At 44.4% G+C, this 19,799-nt stretch overlaps 2 protein-coding genes and 1 long non-coding RNA gene across 19 annotated transcripts in view; 1 reads left to right on the forward strand and 2 right to left on the reverse strand.

The window, feature by feature from the left end:
* The window catches only part of LOC142894832 (NLR family CARD domain-containing protein 3-like), a 110,133-nt gene extending 109,131 nt beyond the window's left edge, over positions 1-1,002 (forward strand). For all 6 annotated transcript variants that reach the window (XM_076035646.1, XM_076035648.1, XM_076035645.1 and 3 more), the window contains one exon: positions 273-1,002. In XM_076035646.1, the coding sequence (XP_075891761.1) occupies positions 273-288 (16 nt within the window). In that variant the 3' untranslated portion in view covers positions 289-1,002. The remainder of the gene's footprint in view (positions 1-272) is intronic.
* The window catches only part of LOC142894831 (uncharacterized), a 450,316-nt gene that overhangs the window by 149,637 nt on the left and 280,880 nt on the right, over positions 1-19,799 (reverse strand). For 2 of the 11 annotated variants that reach the window (XM_076035640.1, XM_076035636.1), the window contains one exon: positions 17,060-17,235. The exons of the other annotated variants lie outside the window; for them this stretch is intronic. In XM_076035640.1, the coding sequence (XP_075891755.1) occupies positions 17,061-17,235 (175 nt within the window). In that variant the 3' untranslated portion in view covers position 17,060. Of the gene's footprint in view, positions 1-17,059; positions 17,236-19,799 lie in introns of those variants that run through there. 11 annotated transcript variants of the gene reach the window in all.
* LOC142894847 (uncharacterized) lies at positions 11,721-16,283 on the reverse strand. Of its 2 annotated transcripts, XR_012928053.1 has the most exons (4): positions 16,179-16,283; positions 16,062-16,136; positions 12,671-12,798; positions 11,748-11,823 (listed from the first exon to the last, which is right to left on the reverse strand). It is a non-coding gene; the product is annotated as an uncharacterized LOC142894847 (long non-coding RNA). The 2 variants fall into 2 exon arrangements; XR_012928052.1 differs by lacking the exon at positions 12,671-12,798 and having other exon boundaries at positions 11,721-11,823; positions 16,179-16,280.

A 19,799-nucleotide genomic window follows, 5' to 3' on the forward strand; every position in this document is an offset into this window, starting at 1 on the left:
CAGCTGCTCCTCATTCATCCAACATCTGCTGCCAAACTGCTTCTTCTCTCAGTTCAACACTCAATTATTGATCAGTCCATCTTCATCAGGCCTCAGTATCAGTCCAACACTCCATGGTCACATGACCTTCATATGTTCCACACTTGACATGTGACAGAGTCTGCTTCTTCTCACCAGTCACTCCATCATCTCCATCAACAGTCAACATCTCTGTGATGATGCGTTCAAGGACCCTGAGTCCTGACTCCTGCTGTCTCTTCTTCTCTCTGCAGGTGGGAGACATATTGAGGGAGGATGAGGAGGAGAGTGAAGAGGAGAGCTCCATCTAGTTGTGGCTGACAGAACTACAACCAGTGGAGCCAAACAGCAAGCTGCTGGGCATGTCACGACCTTTGACCCCAGTGCAGCCTGGTGGCTGGTGGACTGCTTCTCCCTACAAGCTGCTGTGGCTACTGGGAGAGACGTCCCAGAAGCCACTGGTGGAGCTGAATCCTCAGTGGAAGAAGCAGGACTTGGAGCAGCTGCTCAGTGAAGGCAGCAGCAACACAACCACTGGTTCTGCTCTCATCATCCACGGCTGGAACATCTCAGCATTGAGGTTTCACACATCAACAACACACTGATCTGCTCTCACTTCAGAGTTCTAGAACATGTTCATTTTGGAGGTGAAAAATACTTTTCAAGAGACTTTATTTCTGGTTCATGATCTTCAATAAGGAAATCATGTGAAACAAAGTGATTCACAACACCTGTGATGGGAACTTAAATGAATATTGAATTATAAATAGACAAAAGAAGTTTCCCTCAAAATAATTCATGGTTTTGATCCTTGCCAGATGTTTGTGTGGAGATTTGAGAAGGACGTCAATGAATCAGAAGGAAACCAGATCATTTATTTTGCTCTTCTCGCTCTCAGGTGTTTTCTGGCAACACGTCTGTTTGTTCATTTGTCAAAATACTCATTCAGTTTTCTTCTCACACTCATGTATGTGATTATGTTATATCATCCTAACTTTGTTACTAGCTCAAACATTATATTTCAATGATTCAATATTCTGACAATAAAAGCCATCACAACCTCTGACCTGTGTGACCTTGACCTCAACTGACGTTTCATTTCTGCTGCTTTAACACTTTGATTATATATCTCCTGAAGTCCTGCCATGGGGATTCTCCATATCTTAATAACTTGTGGACTCAAACCTTCTGTAGGCCACGCCCACTTCTCCACTCGGTCTCAACATAAACCACATGAATCAATGAAAATAAATCTCACTTTTACAAACAAATCCAATTCAGTTCAAATATAATTTAAATAAAATAAATGTTACATTATAATTAATCACCAACAGATAAATCAATGCTGGATATGAGGTGGTTTGTCCTCTCTGGGTCGGCGGGGAGGCCCTGCCTCAGAGGGAGGAGTTCCAGCATCTCGGGGTCTTGTTTGGGACGCCTCCCTGGGGAGGTGTTCCAGGCATGTCCCACCAGGAGGAGACCCTGCTGGAGGGACCAGGTCTCTGGGCTGGACTGGGAAGCCTTGGGGTCCCACTGGAGGAGCTGGAGGAGGTGACTGGGTCCAGGGAAGTCTGGGGGTCTCTGCTGAGGCTGCTGCCCCCGAGACCTGACTCCGGATACGGCGGTAGAAGATGGATGGATGGATGGATGGATGGATGGATATCAGGTGATAGAACATTTCATCAAACCAGACTCTGCATTATAACTTCTATTACACTCTACATAACTCACTCCAATATAACTGCACTCGTCCCTTCTCTCACATTACATTGGATCACAATGACCAAACAACACAACAAAGACAATGATCCAACTGTACTGCAACGTCCAGACTCAGTGTAGGTCTGTAGGCCTCTTGGACCTTCATGTGAACCACTGCGTGTTGACTGGAGGTGAAACATGACTGACTGCTGTCCTCCTACCTGGACAATGCAATCTCACTTTCAATCTCACAGCCACTAAAAAACCTGATTGTGATTGAGAGGTCCTCAGCAGCCAATCACTGTTGGGAGTCCAGCCTTCAAACACTCCTCCTGAATCCAGAGTCACATCTGTGAGCATCTGGAACTTTGGCCCTGATCCTCCACACCACACAACTTGGGATGACAGCGCCACCTACCTGTATCCTTTCAGCAGCCAGTCCATGTTCTGACCCGTTTCCACTGTGGCCTGTTGGGTCATCTGGACCAAAGTCTGGATCATCAGTCTCCAGGTTCATGGAATCTGTCAGAGTGCCGCCTGTGATGTAATGATAGCGAATCACTCTATTTATACTAATGTGCAGAACCACTGGAGTGTCATTTCTTCACTACTGTCAGCAACAAGCATTTGGTGTCACACTGGTGTACAACACTTATGGGCTAATTAATAAGAAATGACATATTAATGAATCACCCGCAATGCTCAGATTGTTGCTGCTTATCTGCTGATATGAGCCGTCAACTGTTGCAATATAGAACCACGGGCAGGAAATTTAGGGCTTTCCAGTTTTGAATGCAGACCAGAGTGACACCCAAACCCCAATACTATTCACATTATCATCAGTGTGGTTGCTGTTATAATAACTGCTCAGGCTAACAGAAGTCTGACACTAGGCACCGACAATTAAACCAAGTACAACATCTTCATTGAATTGCTGTGTATTGAATATGAGTGAGTGAGTGAGTGAGTGAGTGACTATGACTCGTGTTGTTTGGTATCAGTGCTTGTGGCCTTTTTGGCAGCTACTATTTGGTCAGCCGTTAACACAACAAACCCGCTGTCTGTCACAGTGAAACCATTTTTATTTATTGACTCCCATCATTCAAAGCTAAGATGCTTCGCTGATGTGTGTGTGACAATTTATAACTCGCTGTGTTCGCATCCTCCGGTGGTCTCTGTGATGCTCGCAGCTCAATGATCCAGTCGTAATTTCCAAAGAAAATAAAACTTCCAGGGAATGCCGCAGGTTGGAGCAGAAGTGCTTTTTTCATTGGTTGTTGCGTTAAGATTTACCCAGATACCGTAGTGCTTGTGTTTCTGGTTTACTGCACCATAGCCAATCAGAAACAACTGTCTGTTTTTGACTGACGGTACTGACACAGGCGTTCTAAAGGAAAGTCCGATGTGCCACTTTTTCGAATACGACGAGGAGAGTGACAAAAGCCAATGTCTTGTTGTGGAAAGACACAAAATATGTGGCTTGCTTCTAAAGGGGAAAAACCTGACAAACCTCCATTTAAGAAGCTCGCACAAAGCGGCTAATGTTGAGTACCTAAACAAGCTAGCAAGCCTCTGTCGGCGCCCCCTGCCGCCCTCCGAAAGAGAAGCAACATCTCGGCTAGGTAGCACGGCGAAGGAGACAACTGTAAAGGACGGCTTTCACCAAGCTGCAGGTCAGTAAGTACACAAGAACACCACAAGCGGGAAGATGCAGGAGTGAACATGTTTATTGAGACTGGGAAGTCGACATGACAGTTTGACTCAGTTGCCCTCCAAAGGTTCTGCACTTTACTCGAACCCAAATTCAAATGTCCCGGTTCTGCAAGAGCGAATCGCCTTTTTGGGGCTAATATGGAAAAGGCTTTGCTGGTTATATTTGAATTTTTTTTGGTTTGACCAGATTTGTCTCACAGTGCCACACACAGTGTTCATTAGTAATGCACTTTCTATGTATTCCTTAATATAGTAGTTCACCCCCCCAAAAAATAAATAAAAATAAAATAAAATAAACCAAACAAAGTCAGTCATAATTAACTCACCCTCATATTTTAATATTCTAACTTTTGTTGAATTTAATTGTACAATAGTCACTATGACCTTTTTTAATCCTGCACCAGACAAATACCCCAAAGTATGAAACAACTAAAACTCTAACTTAAACTAATGAAAACTAAACTTAAACTAAGCTGTTTTGAAAATATAAGAAACTAATGAAAACGAACTAAATTGTGGGGAAATAAGTCAAAAGGAAATAAAACTAAACTAAAATGAAAAATCCAAAACTATAATAACTCTGCCGGCAGCCAGTTTTAGAGGCGTTTTTCTTTTTGTATTGCTGTCTAACGAGTAAAAATGCTTTCAGGGCCAATGGGATTTGTTTGACCACAGTACCTCGAGTGACCATTGGGGGGGAAAATGGCGCGATGCCATATTGGCAAGTTGTACTAATACGTTCATGGCTGGAGACACCGGAGGAAGTGACGAAGTAAGGACACCAGAGGGCGACACAGTCCAGCTTTTCTCAGCAGACCTTGAAAAACATTTAAACGGGTCAACCGGTCCCACAAAACTGTGTTGTTTAAAACTGAAAAGCAAAAGACTATTAATATGAACAAAACCTCTTTAGTAAATCTAACTTAAAATTCTTACTCTAAAGCTACAGGATACTGTTAAATTGCATAACCACAACAACATTATGTTCGATTTACTGAGACCACATTAAGGTAACTTAACATGATTGAGTTCAATTAACTTTACACAATTTAGTTGAATTAACTAACACAGATTAACACAATTAATGTGGTAGGTTTGTGTTAATCTAACACCCTTGTTGTATTGGCTAAATACAAAAAAATAAATGAATACAATTTAAATTGCTTATTTTCACTTGAATCTTTATTATTCTCTGCAAACATTAGAAAATAGTGGGACTATTACAAAAAATGTGTGTAATTAACACAATCTGTATTGTGTATGATTTCGTACCTGTATACAGGATATACACATTCTCAAAAAATGAAAATAAGGAAACCAAAATAAAAAATAAAGACTGTAAATGTATAATGTTACTCTTTTAACCCCACGTGTTCAAATCAACATTTTTTTTTTGAACCATTGAACCAAATACAGATGACTTAAACATTTGGTTAACTATAAGATCTTACGTTTCTGGTTAACTATAAAATAGTTAACCAAATGTAACTATAAAATAGTTAACCAGAAGGATATATTTAGTGAACATGTCAATAGCTGTACTATGTGAAACAGGTAACGTTGCTGAGGTCAAAAGGAAATTAAACTCCTCAAACAAGCAACGAATTGCTGAACATTGCAGATGTGAAAAAACTTGACCAAAATGATAATGCTTTAATTTGAAATGTTAACTGGTACCTTGTAGATACTCTCATAGCACTGTTTGTACCTCCAAATTCAATGTACCACAGGTGAAATTTTCAAACACAATAACAGTCCATCAAAAAAAAAAATAAAAAGTCTCAAACAGTTTTGTCCAGCATTAGGTCACAGTATAAAGCGCTCCTTTTTTGTGTAAGTGTAATAATCAGCAAAAATCCAATCCAAATCCTTGAGGCCTATTCACTCATGCAGTTTGTTTTTGAGGACTTGCACCTTATTGGAGAGCTTGTTCCCATCCAATCCTATCACCACTTTTTGAAGGAACTGGAAAGTGTATCGCAGGTCCTTGGGATAGCTCAAGTTTAAACAACAGATCCAGCCGAAGAGAGCTGCACAGCCATTTGCCACATCTCTTAAGTCTTGCAGCACTGTACATCCTTCAATGATGACGCCGACATCCTCAGGTGGATCTGTTCCTTCTGCTCCCTCTCGCTGCACAACGTAGACGCCCAAAACCACTTTCTCCATTTCTCTCTCTGCAGCACCAGCATCAACATCCTCAAAATGGCAAAAAGAAAAAGTATTAATAAAATGTGTTATTGTATTGATGTATATGTTTCATTACTATATGCAAGTGTCTTTAAAGAATAAGTATTAATAAGTAATAATTATCCTATTATGAAGTACTTGTTTGGACCACAGAGCAACATCTTTTTTTTTTTTTTTTAACAAGAATGATTCTTATTAGCCAGCAATGTCTTTTCTAAATTCTATACTTGTTATCATATAATGCATCAATTAAATGTCGGCTAAAAGTCATAATTACACATTATTTCAACAAGCAAATTTGAATGTAAGCTTTCCAGACACATTTTTGTTTTTTTAAATTAACATGAAAGCTTGGTCAAAACCTGCATTTTCAATATTAATAGTGATGGTTGATCAAAAGTGTCATTGCTCACCATGTGCTTCTTAAAAAGTTTGTCAGGATCTTCATTTACAGGGCACCTATGATGCTTTTCCACTTTTCTGAGCTTTAAAAACTGTTACAATGTTGAACCCTATCGTCAAACGATCTCGATATCGTCAAATAATGACATTCATGCGTTTGGACGTGAGCCCTGCAAATTGTTGGGCATGGTTCTAAACACTCAGTTCACGGAGATTTTTTCAACACTGGGCACGGAATTACGTAATTGTGTGCCGGATCTCCTTTCATGGCAAAGCTCCAGCACCCTCTCGGACTGGTTCCGCCCTCCCCTGCTCTGCCCCGGAAGTGATTCCGCAATGCGCTGCTCCAAGAAAATGTTTTTTCGGTGTCAGGGAAATTAAAAAATAAAAAATAAAAAATACCGAGCGACTACCGAAGCACCAAGGACCACAACCGTCGGAGTGGAACGAACAGAGAAAATGTTGGAGGTTTGTTCAGCCTAATGCGGATGCGATGGAACACCGGTCTGCAGCCAGACCCCTCTCATCCGGTAGGCAACGGGAGTGAGATGGGCTTGACTTGACCCCTGGTGGACGACGAGAGAATAGTCAGCCACGGCAATATTTGAAAACATGTATGAGGACTGTGAGTGTATTGTGACCTCAAGCAACATTAGTTTTAAGACAACTTGCAACGTACAACCGCTGAATCGTGTTGATGAACTGTTAGCCACCACCGCTAACTCCGTGCTCTGCTTGTTATGTGTGTTGTGTTCGCTGGCAGCGAAACTGAAGAGGCAGCGATTTTGACTCGCAAGTTTCACTCCTTATAGCGATGTTCACGCTGCCAGCATGTTAACATGGGTTGTATAGAGCTCCTCCTGCTTTGTGCTTGGTGTGGACTTAAGTTGTGCAGATATTCTTGTCTAATAATAAACGACTCTATGACTGAAGTGATCATTTCAGCGTATATTTCTCTGCTAGGACAGTGTTTTGATACAAGTCAACAGTATGAAACAAAATAATTCTAAGCCCTATTAAAATGTCTCGCAAAAATACAAAACAAAAACACGGTCGGTACACAAAGTAAAATATATTTCCGGGGACACGGAAGGCACAAAATGTCCAGGGACCTTCGGTCCGCCTTGCGGCCGTAACTCAGCCGGCGCTGGGTCCGTACGAAGCTGGATTAGCCGGTAAACTGCTGCTAAAGGGTGAAGCCTTCACAACGGTAAGTGTTTAAATTGTGCCTGTTTCGTAAAGTTTGTCGTTTACTCTTCACTCCCGCACCGGCAAACTGAGGAAGTGAGGCTCAGCAGCGACGAAGAGTGTGATCCCCGGGCGGGGGCGTGTACCAGCAAGGCTGGGGTGGAGCGAAGTGAAACAGAGCGTTTGCGCAGGACGCCGTAAATACGAGGAAACGAGCCGCGAGATACGCAAATCTAAAAAGCTTTCAGCGCGGAAATTCGTGCGTTGCTGCTCTGGAGGGGCCAGACATCAAATACAAAAGCCCGAAAATTAGTATAATAGGTGACCTTTAAGTAGAAGTAAAAAGTAGTGGCGTAAAAAAGTACTTGAGGAAGAGTAAAAAAAGTACCCCGTAAAAAAACTACTCAAGTAGTGAGTGACTGTAATATATGATTTATTGTACCATAACAAAACAATACACAAAATGTGCAAATTCAGGTCAACGTCTTTAACTAAAATTATAATACATTTTTACATTCAAAATAATAATAAATCAAAGCACACAACACAATATTCTTGCCAAATGAGTTTCAATTTGAGTGTTTTAGTTTAGGTAAGAGTCTTACCGGAAGACTCACCGGTACGTGTTCCCTGAACTTAGACGTCGAGTTTTTGTATGCAGCGATGTCCGTTTTCCTTGGCTGACATAGAAGACAACGCATAATGTAGCTGTTGTTCTGTGACTTTTGAAAGCTGAACATGCGTCCGATGTGGGGCCAAGGGTGTCCCTCCTCCTCCTGCTGCTCCTCCTCCTCCTGCTCCTCCTCCTCCTTCAGCACCTCAGGAGCGCAGCCCGGAGTCGCACCAGCCATAATCCCGTTTTACTTTCTCCGGTCTGTAGAAGTGCCGGAAATTGGCGCTTCGCCGGCAATAATATTGTGTTTGGTCATGTGATGAAATAGCTCCGTGTGATTGGTTAAATGGGTCATGTGGCAGAGACATTTGCGGTAGTCTGTGGCAGAATAAAGATTGATAGAATTTTCTTGGATAAAACGTGAATTTATTTTGGAAGCAAATTCACGTTCGTTTCCAGAGAGTTTGCGTTCAAAACCGTAATCTACAAAGCTGCAGGCAACACCATTGTGCCACCCATTCACAATGACTGCGTACTGGCTGCGTAGAGTCAAGGGCGGCGCTTGCGGACAGACAAGCCAGGCAGTTGCTTGGGGCCCCTGCCACTAGGGGGGCCTCCTAGGGATGCCAGAATGTACACCACAGCAACGACAACAATGCGTAATTTGCAATGACATGACACTGCAGCAGCAGACCCCCCTTGTAGGACCCCGCCCCATTTGCCTTCAGCCTGCACCTGGACACATACCGCGCGACAAGCGATACTGGTCACGTCACACTTTCTGTCACAGTTTGCAAACTTGCCAAAATTTACATATATATATATATATATATATATATATATACATATATATAGTGAGGTCCATATATAGTGAGGTCCAAGGACCACAAGAGGTCACAGAAAGCCCAAAAGCCTATGCCTATTGTTGTTATATATATATATATATATATATATATATATATATATATGTATACGTATACATATATATATATATATATATATATATATATATATATATATATATATATATATATATATATATATATATATATATATATATATATATATATATATGTATACGTATACATATATAACTTCTTGCTTGGAACCCCAAGAGACCCTAGCACTGCCTCTGCGTAGAGTAGGAGGCTATGAATCAGGATTGCTGGTTCTTTTCAGCAGCAATCAAAAATGGCCGAGGCTCTTGAACACTGTCCACTTTGTGCAGTCCTGTGCAGAGTTTAACACAACAATCTTTTGAATGACAGACAGCGACTCAGTGGCTGTGTCTCAATTCAGGCTCTGCATCCTTCCAAGGCTGCACTTGAAAGGAAGTTGCGTCATAGCACTGCGTGAAGGCTCCTCCCAATTCCCAAAAGTCAGAAGGACGCTCCAAATGCGTCCTGGGAATGCGCCCTACTGTTAGCCCATTCCAAGGCTACACCGCTACTATCCTTCACCTCCTTCTGTATCCCAGGATGCTTTGCGTGCTGCTGCAAAGCATCCTGGGATCCTGGGAAGTCAGCTGAAATTAGCACCATCTACTGGCAAAGACACAACGTATAAATTTAAGTATTGAAATTACACATCAAATATTCAGTTTTTAACGTAGGGTTTTTACTGATTTGAGCATCCAACGCCATCGTTAGATGGTGAACCAATGGTTAGCTTGATGCTATGAAAACGTCACTTCCGGGGTTGGCCAGCAGGAGGGAACGGCGGTGACGCAACCAGGAAATTCGCCCAAGGCTAGACCGTCCCGTGTGGTTACCGGGGAGGCGGGGAGGCGGGTTTGGGTTGGTCCTTCTGGGCCGGGTCCTTGGGAGGACGCTTCCTTCCAAGGATGCAGACCATGGATTGAGACACAGCCCTGGGGTTCGCTTCTCCAGAGACCATCCAAGATGGGGGAGGCGTGGCCGACTCGACTCTGATAGGTCCGTTCGAGTCGGCCAGCTGTTAAAAGACGCGCCAGCAGCACGTGGAGCTACAGTTGGAAGTGTCAAGGCAAGTAGCATCTGTTCTACCTTTCATCTGTCTGAAGAAAAGAAAACCAAGTGCATAACTTGTTATTTCCTCATTGTTTTGTATTTATAATCTTCTGACACATTTTTCTTACTTTTTTATTGCACTATGAGAGGAAGCCCAACCAATTTTCTTGTAGCTACCTGTTGCAATGACAAGAAAGGATATTTCTATTGATATTTGTATTGGTATTGGTATGGCACCAGCGATGCCAGTTGTCCTTGAGCCCAAATGCGGAGTTGAGCTTTGCTGAATCGATTTCTGGTCGAAGGTTGTGGTGAATTCTGGCAGTTTTTCCGCTGTTTCCCGGATGTTTGCAGAGGCGGGATCCGCTGATTGAGCATGTTGCCATTGGTCGACCAGTGGGCAGTACCAGTGAGCGGTGGACCTATAAGAGCTGGAGCTCTCTCCGAGGCTGCATTTCTCCTTCTTCAGCCAACATGTCCTCCTTGGTCCTCCTGCTCTCAGCGCTGCTGCTGGCCGCCGCCGACGCCTCGTTCTCCAGCGGCGGTGAGTCCAAATCGGGTCTGATGTGGTGTTGTTTGAGAGCAGTTGTATGAAGGAAGTCCTGTTCCCTGAGCACAGGGCTGTCACATTCAAATACAGAGTGGGGCCAGAAGGTCAAACTGGGACAAAGCCTCGGTCCAACATTGATATTTATTGGAAGAAAAAAAAAAATGACATGTATAATAACGGAGTTATGTAGCGAACGTTAGCTGCTGCTTGTGTACGTTATGTCAGTCATTTTCAGACAATGAAGAGAAAGTCCACAGACACCTCTTCTTATTTTAAGAAGAATATTAGAACAGGAGCGAAAGAGACGACAGGCGAGCAACAGAGGCTTAGTGAGTAGGGGGAGGGGGAGGAGGAGGGGGAGGAGGAAAATAAAGCGCAGGATACACAGCCAACATCAATAACAGTCAGAAGCTGCTCGACCTATTCCTGAACCAACAGGTGAAATTATGACTGTTTGGCCTTAATAATGAAATTGACGGCTACACTAGACAGTCGCGTCATCTGGAGATATGTATGTTTTGTTTAGTGTGTTTCCATTAAATCACAAATCATGACATAATCCATTAAAGCTCGTTTATTGGTAGTTTCATTTATCTGAATAGAAATACCTACAGGCTATTATTACAGCTATGTTTGATAATTACTATGGAGAGGGACTAAATGTTATGATTATTATTACCACTATTATCATTATTATTTTTTTGTCAGAATAACTGATTTTGCCTCTGGTTTATCAAAGATATCTCCCAGTCAAGAGCAGAGCAGAGTCTGTGCACATTAGATCATGAGTAACAAATATAACAAAATAAACCAAAGTATATCAGTGGGCATTTCCTTAAGTCTTTCTGATAGTTTTCTACTGGCTAAAAATAAAATAACAACAATAAACCACTGAAGTAATAATAATGTCCTTCAATAAATGTCCTGTCCTGATTGATGCACCAAAATACCAGCAGAGCATTCTGGGATTTGTAGCATTAGTGGTACATGTGCTGTATCACACTGCTGGGCCAGCGGCTCTAGTCGTGACCTGGTATTGGCCCCGCAGACCAGAAATATTCACACTGTGGCCCAAATTTGGCCCACCAGCCAGAGACACCTTTGACTTAGCCAGTGGTTCAAAGGTCAGAAAGCTCTTGTGCAATAGAACCAAACAGGAGTTTGTTTGTCCAAACCAACTTCCAGTCTGTGAGCAGGGCCAAGGCTTTGACCTCTGACCCCATCCCCAGACCTGTTGTTGACTCTGGGATGTCCAGAGTCACTCTGTGGTGTCTGCTCCGCAGGAGGAACTCCAAACCACAACTATGACCTTTCAGGCCGGGCGTTGACCAACCTCTACAACTCACCAGTGTTCCTGGCCGAGAGGATGAAGAGGCCCTTGGAGGGGCAGAGCTTCATGCTGGGACCACTCAGCCACTCAGGAGTTCGGTCCGTCTACATCCGCCGAGCTCACCGTAGACCTATAGTTAAAAAAGCTCCAGTCTGAGTCTCATACAGCCAGTCAGGTGGACACCCCACTGGTAGTGAAGCAGGTGATTGGTCTAGTCCAGGGCTGGGCAAACTGTTTGACTGGTGGGGCCACAATAGGTTCTAAAATGTGCCAGAGGGGGGGTAGCGGAGCAGCAGCAGATGGATGGAGTCTTTTGGTGAGCCACCTCATTGGAAGAAACAATCAATCTATCACGGGGTACAGCGGGGCAAAAAAAAGTATTTGGCAGCCACCAATTCTGCAAGTGGCCCACTTAAAAAATGAGGGAGGTCCGTAATGTTCACCACAGGTTGGTACACTTCAACTGTGAGAGGCAGAACGTAAAAAAAAACCCAGGAAAACACATTGTATGATTTCTTAGTGGTAGTAATAGCATTTAGCACCCACAAACAAGGAAGAATTATGGCCCTCACAGGCCTCTTACTTCTTCATGAAGAATCTCTTCTATCCTACACTTGGTACCTGCATTAATGGCACCTGTTTGAACGGGTTATCTCATCTGACCACATGACGTCCTCCCAGTCCTCCTCTGGACCGTCCAGATGGTCTCTGGCAAACTTTAGACGGGCCTGGACGAGTGTTGGCTTCAGCAGGGGGACCTATGGAGCACTGCAGGACTACTAAAACCCTGGTTACTGTGGTCCAAGCTCTCTTCAGGTCATTGACCAGTTCCCCCCTTGTAGTTCTGGGCTGTTTCCTCACCGTTCTCAAGATCAGTTGTACCCCATGCCGTGAGATCTTGCATGGAGCCCCAGGTTGAGGGACATTGTCTATGATCTTGCATTTATTGTATTTTCTAATAATTGATCTCTTCTCACCAAGCTGACTGCCTGTTGCAGACTGTTGCAGACTGGCCCATCCCAGTCTTGTGCAGGTGTTCAATCTTGTCCCTGGTGTCCTTTGACAGCTCTTTGGTCTTGGCCATGGTGGAGAGGTTGCAGTCTGCCTGTTTAAGGGTGTGGACAGGTGTCTTTTGTAAAAATAACCAGTTCAAACAGGTGAGATTAATGCATGTAACTAGTGGAGGATAGAAGAGCTTCTTAATGAAGGAGTCACAGCTCTGCGAGGGCCAGAGTTGGGTAGGTGCTAAATACTTATTTTCTGCACCATTATGCAAATACATTTTTTGAAAATCATACAATGTGATGTCCTGGATATGTTTTGGACATTCTGTCTCTCACAGTTGAAGAGTACCTATGGTGAACATTACAGACCTCTCTCATCTTTTGAAGTGGGAATTGGTGGCTGCCAAATACTTTTTGCCCCACTCTGTGTATAAAACATATTGCTTCAGTGTCAATGGAAAATGAAGCAAAGCAAAGTTGCAACCAAATCAGTGTCTTTGAAGCCCCACCACCAGGGTGTTTATTGAAATGACTCTGAAAACACTGCAAACATGGAGGAACTACAGCTGTTTGATGACTGACTGACTGTTAATATAATTTCTTCAAGTTCACCTTAAGGTCCGGATTAAAAAGCTGAATGGGCCGCATATGGTCCCCGGGCCGTAGTTTGCCCACGCTACTAGCATAGCAACCAGCTGTTGTGTGATTGTGCGTGATGTGTGATGTTTCAGGGTGACGCTAGCTGACGGCTCTCAGTATCTCATCCACAAAGGAAACAACTACGGCCTTGTGTCTCAGACGGTGGTGGTGGACGCCAACAACATGAGCAACAAGTGGAAGGTAAAGTTCTCAGTTTGAACCTGCAGGGGGACAGGCTCCGTCCACAGACACCTGGACACTCTGGGTCTCTCCTCCTCAGGTGGTCGCCACTCACAACTTCCAGGGGACGAAGACAGTGTCCGAGTTTGTGGCGGACGGCGGCTCCAACTACAGCCTCATCTTCGCTAACTGCCACCACGCATCTGGTACAATGATGCAGCCGTGAGGAGGAACAGACTGGCCAATAAAAACGCCCAACACATTTTGAGTTTCCCTTGAATAAAGGGCAATTACTCATTTTAATTAACGTGTATGTGAATTTGTAACAACATATATTAAAAAATACATCAATCATTACTGCTCATTACGCAGTTGGTGACCTGTTGACCTCCCACCAGGTTCCACCCGGTTAGAGGAAGGTGCTAACTAAAGGTGCTAACTGAAGGGGCTGACTGAAAGAGCTAACTGAAGGAGCTAACTGAAGGGGCTAACTGAAGGAGCTAACTAAGGGGCTAACTAAAGCAGCGAGCAAACTAAATATGTTATGTATCTACTGTATATATGTTACTGAGTTGCCAAACTGACTTGTTGCCTTTTAAATACAGAATTTTCCCATATTTGTGGATGAAATGGTGAGATGGTGCGTCCTGTTTGGAGTCAATCTGGGATGGGGTTTCTGAGTTGTCTTGAACGTGAATTTATTTTGGAAGCAAATTCACGTTCGTTTCCAGAGAGTTTGCAAAACCGTAATCTACAAAGCTGCAGGCAACACCATTGTGCCACCCATCACAATGACTGCATACTGGCTGCGTAGAGTAGGAGGCTATGAATCAGGATCGCTGGTTCTTTTCAGCAGCAATCAAAAATGGCTGAGGCTCTTGAACACTGTCCACTTTGTGCAGTCCTGTGCAGAGTTTAACACAACAATCTTTTGAATGACAGACAGCGACTCAGTGGCTGTGTCTCAATTCAGGCTCTGCATCCTTCCAAGGCTGCATTTGAAAGGAAGTTGCGTCATAGCACTGCGTGAAGGCTCCTCCCAATTCCCAAAAGTCAGAAGGACGCTCCAAATGCGTACTGGGAATGCGCCCTACTGTTAGCCCATTCCAAGGCTACACCGCTACTATCCTTCACCTCCTTCTGTATCCCAGGATGCTTTGCGTGCTGCTGCAAAGCATCCTGGGATCCTGGGAAGTCAGCTGAAATTAGCGCCATCTACTGGCAAAGACACCACGTATAAATTTAAGTATTGAAATTACACATCAAATATTCAGTTTTTAACGTAGGGTTTTTACTGATTTGAACATCCAACGCCATCGTTAGATGGTGAACCAATGGTTAGCTTGATGCTATGAAAACGTTACTTCCGGGGTTGGCCAGCAGGAGGGAACGGCGGTGACGCAACCAGGAAATACTCCCAAGGCTAGACCGTCCCGTGTGGTTACCGGGGAGGTGGGTTTGGGTCGCTCTTTCTGGGCCGGGTCCTTGGGAGGATGCTTCCTTCAGACGGAGGACGCTTCCTTCCAAGGATGCAGACCCTGAATTGAGACACAGTCGGTGCTACCAGAAGTATGAAGAGATGCACCTGGAGAAGGAAGTAACCGTGAAAAGAGAGGTGGTCACCTGGATCTACTGTTCCACACAGAAGAAAAAGAAAAGGGTGTTGAAGTGATGACTGCTGATGGGAGATGGATGTGGCAGTGAGAAGGAGAGGCTTTACACTTGAGTTATTTGCACACATGGAATTTTAGGGTTTTTCCGTTATGAAGAAACAGGGCAGATAAATGACAGGAAGTTGTGTGTGGTGGTACAAGCAGCATCACTATCCTGAGTTGTACTTATTATTTATTTAAACATTCAGCATTCAACATTTCTAATCTATTGTTAACAAAGTTCAAACTACAAACTATTCTGACATTTTAACTTGTGAGCGACCCTTACTGGAAGCTACTGGCTGTGATGGTCATGCGGGAGCACTGCGGGAGGGACGGAGGCCTCCTTTATTTTTCTCAATGAAAGTTGGCAACACTGTTGGGAACTCATGTCGCTGTGCAGCGGCACGTGATGACGCGATGGTGATGATTACGTCATCGCACGAGGGAAGTTTCAGCGCTGAACGTGCCGCCGCCGCACAGCGCAGAGCATCGCACGGAGGTCACGCAACTCGCAGCAGCTCGTTTAGAAACTTGTTGTTGTTGTTGCTGTCACACAGCACCCCCATTGAAGTCACATCGTTGCACACCGAACACTGAACAAGCCGAAAGCGGTCGGACAAACAGGATGTGAAACTCACTTCTTTAACGACTGCTTCCTCTGATCTGCTCAGAAGAACATCGTCGACTGCATCAAACACTCAGCAGGTCAGGAAGAGCTGAACACCAGCCCCTCAAAGCAGAGTCTTACACAAGTTAGCATTAGCAGCTAGCTGCCATCCGAGGACAAACCTGCGCGCTAGCTCGGCTAGGGAGCCGGGAACCCCCTGAGATGGCCACGTGTCAGTGGGAGGCTGCAAACAGCGGGCTAAGGTGGAGTTCCTCAGTCCGACCTTCTGAGCTGGAGGTGGTGACATTTCAGTTCTTCAGTCAGTGTTGTTGAGGTTCTGCAGAACTCCGGTGACCTTCTGAAGAGAGGTCACACCTGCTCCTGGTAACATGACACCCACCCCCCCAACCCCACGTCAGTCACGTCATCCTCTTTCGAGTCTTGTTTTCTCAATGGCCCCTCCCCCTTGCTGGAACTCCCCCTCCCCTCTATCTCCTCCTCCTTCCCTTTTCTTCTGGCCTCAGCAGTTTAGTGTTTGGAGGCGGAGCCTCTGTTCCAGAGCGCCATGGTGCCCCACCTTTGATCGAAAGTGAAAAGGAGGCTTCATGCTGAGATCCATCTGCTTCGGCCTCAATCTCCAAGTCCTGCTTCTTCCACTGAGGATTCAGCTCCACCAGTGGCTTCTGGGACGTCTCTCCCAGTAACCACAGCAGCTTGTAGAGAGAACCAGTCCGCCAGCCACCAGGCTGTGCTGGGGTCAAAGGTCGTGACACGCCCACACACACTGTGTATATGTGCATCTTGCAGTTTGGCTCAACTGGTTGTAGTTCTGTCAGTCACCACTAGATGGAGCTCTCCTCTTCACTCTCCTCCTCTTCCTCCCTCAAGATTTCCATCTGTGGAGAGAAGAAGAGACAGGAGGAGTCAGGACTCACGGTCCTTGAACGCATCATCATAGAGACGTTGACTGTTGATGGAGATGATGGAGTGACTGGTGAGAAGAAGCAGACTCTCAGTCACATGTCAAGTGTGGAACATATGAAGGTCATGTGACCAAGGAGTGTTGGACTGATACTGAGGCCTGATGAAGATGAACTGATCAATAATTGAGTGGTGAACTGAGAGAAGAAGCAGTTTGGCAGCAGATGTTGGATGAATCAGGAGCAGCTGGACGTCACCATCCTCCTCTCACACTGTGACTGGGAACACTGGACCTCTGCTGTGGGATCAACTGGCTTTGGTGCTGGAACCATCACCCACTGGTTCCAAACCAGTACTGACCTCACACTCTCCAGTTGATAGTCTCTCTGCTGTGGACAAGATCCATCAGTGGCTTCAATGATGAATCCTGCGGACGGTTCCCACCCAGGTCCAGGTGTCTGAGGTGGGAGGGGTTGGACTTCAGAGCTGAGAGCAGCCAATCACAGCTGCGCTCTGACAAACTGCAGTCCCACAACCTGAAAAGAGAATAAATGATGGAGAGTTTATAATGATGGAGAGTTTTTCCAGGGTGTCATCACTCTGAAAATAAAAGTGACATGTCGACTTCAGAATCTGACACTACAGAAAATTTCACCTTGAAATTAAATCCTCAGTCCAAAACTAATGTGTGTTGAAATGATGTTTGGTCACATGACCACTGATGACGTGTCTGTTTTTTATTTTTATTTCATTTAGTTTTTTTTTACTTCAAACATGAACAGAATGAAGTTTTCATATTTCTGGATATCATCCCAAAAAAACGGATAAGCTAAGAGTTGTTTTTGATGGCTCAGCAAAATTCCAAGGTGTTTCCCTAAATGACATCCTGCTAACCGGACCTGATCTTATTAATCCTCTGGTGGGAGTACTTTGCAGATTCAGGAAGGAAGCTGTAGCCATTATCTGTGACATCGAAAGAATGTTTTACCAATTCTCTGTCTCCCCTGAATCCAGAAACTATTTGAAATTCCTTTGGTGGGAAGGTGGTGATCTGGATCTGGTTCATCTCTTCGGAGCCGCTTCATCTCCAGGATGCGCCAGTTTTGGTTTGAAGAGTCTAGCACGCAAACACAAGGCTAGCTGTCCTTTGGCTTCTGCATTTGTGGAAAAGAATTTCTACGTTGATGACGGCTTAGCTAGCGTTTCATCCGTTGAGAAAGCTAAGAAACTGATCACTGAATCGCAAGAGTTGTGCAAAAGAGGAGGCGCCTTCATAAATTTAACTCGAACGAAGAAGCAGCGCTCTCTTCCTTAGAACCCTCTGAAAGAGCAGCAAATGTCGAACCTATCGGATTGGATCCAGCACCTTCAGAAAGGGCGCTTGGTATTCATTGGTCGACCAAAGATGACACTTTCAGTTTCAACATCAGCTTGAAAGGTCAGCCTTCAACCCGCCGTGGTTGTTTATCTGTAATTGCTTCTCTCTACGATCCACTCGGATTCATTGCTCCATTCAGTCTAAGTGGAAAACGTATTCTTCAAGAGCTTTGTCATAGAGGTATTGGTTGGGATTAAGTGTCATGTTCAAGAAGGAACTTGACATGAAAATCGATCAAGAATTTTTCTGGACTGATTCGCGAGTTGTGCTTGGATACATCAACAATGATGCTCATAGATTTCACATATTTGTTGCAAACCGTGTTCAACTGGTAAGAAATAACAGTGATCCCCGTCAGTGGTATTATGGAGACACCTCAGAGAACCCAGCAGATCATGCATCCCGAGGTCTGCATGCGTCAAACATCCGCTCAACAAATTGGCTCCAAGGGCCAAAGTTTCTCTGGAAGCGTGAATTAAATCCAACACCCAGCGGCCCAGCTGAATTGCTCGTGGGAGACCCTGAAGTCAAGATAATTCAAGTGCTTGCAACCAAAGTCAATAACTGCAATGATATTCTCAAGCACTTCAATCACCTTTCCTCTTGGATAACATTGGTAAAGGTGGTTGCAAGAATCAAGAGGTTGACGTCTAAACCAAAACAACATGGTGAACATGTCACTGTTGAAGAAGGTGAGAGGGCTGCGGAGGCAGTCATTAAAATCACACAGCAGCAAGCTTTTCCCCATGAGATAAAGACGCTTCAAAGTGGAAAAAACCTTCCAAACTCAAGCTCTCTCTTCAATCTTGATCCCATATGGTCAGAAGACTTTCTCTGTGTTGGTGGGAGATTAAACCAGTCATCTCTCTGCCATAAAGTTAAACACCCAGTCATTTTACCAGGTAACAGTCACATTACTAAGCTGATTGTGTCCCACTACCATGCCAAGACGTGCCATCAAGGTCGAAGCCAGACACAAATGGAGCTTAGAACAAACAGATTCTGGGTCATTGGTGGGAGCAAATTGGTCGCTAAATTGATACACGACTGTGTGCTTTGCAGAAAACTTCGACGGGCAACAGAAAGCCAACGAATGGCTGAACTTCCCAAAGAACGTCTTGAAGCCTCAGCACCTTTTACATATAGCGGCATGGACTGCTTTGGTCCGTTCATTGTAAAGAAAGCTCGCAAAGAATACAAAAGATATGGTTTGATATTTACCTGTCTGCACTCTAGAGCTGTCCATATAGAAATGCTCGAAGATTTATCAACAGACTCATTCATTAACGCATTGAGATGCTTCATCAGCATCAGAGGAGCTGTCCGACAACTGCGCTGTGACCAAGGTTCTAACTTTGTCGGTGCCAGAAATGAGTTTAGGGAAGCACTTAAACAATGCGACACTAAGCTACTGGAGAATTTCCTGTCTAAAAAGCAGTGTGAATTTGTCTTCAATGCCCCTTCTGCCAGTCACGCAGGTGGTGTTTGGGAACGGCAAATCAGGACTGTGAGAAACGTGTTGAATGCCACCTTGGCCCAGAGCTCAGGCCGACTTGATGATGCCTCTTTACGAACACTGTTATATGAGGCAATGGCAATCGTTAACAGTCGCCCGTTAACAGTAAATGGAATCAATGATCCACATGCGTTAGAACCTTTAACACCGAATCACCTCATCATGATGAAATCGAAAGTTGCTCTTCCGCCCCCTGGGGTATTTGT

Source organism: Nelusetta ayraudi, unplaced genomic scaffold (assembly GCF_046127955.1).
Source record: "Nelusetta ayraudi isolate G7.1 ecotype Tasmania unplaced genomic scaffold, CSIRO-AGI_Nayr_v1 ptg000045l, whole genome shotgun sequence".
In the NCBI taxonomy this organism is placed as follows: Eukaryota; Metazoa; Chordata; class Actinopteri; order Tetraodontiformes; family Monacanthidae; genus Nelusetta; species Nelusetta ayraudi.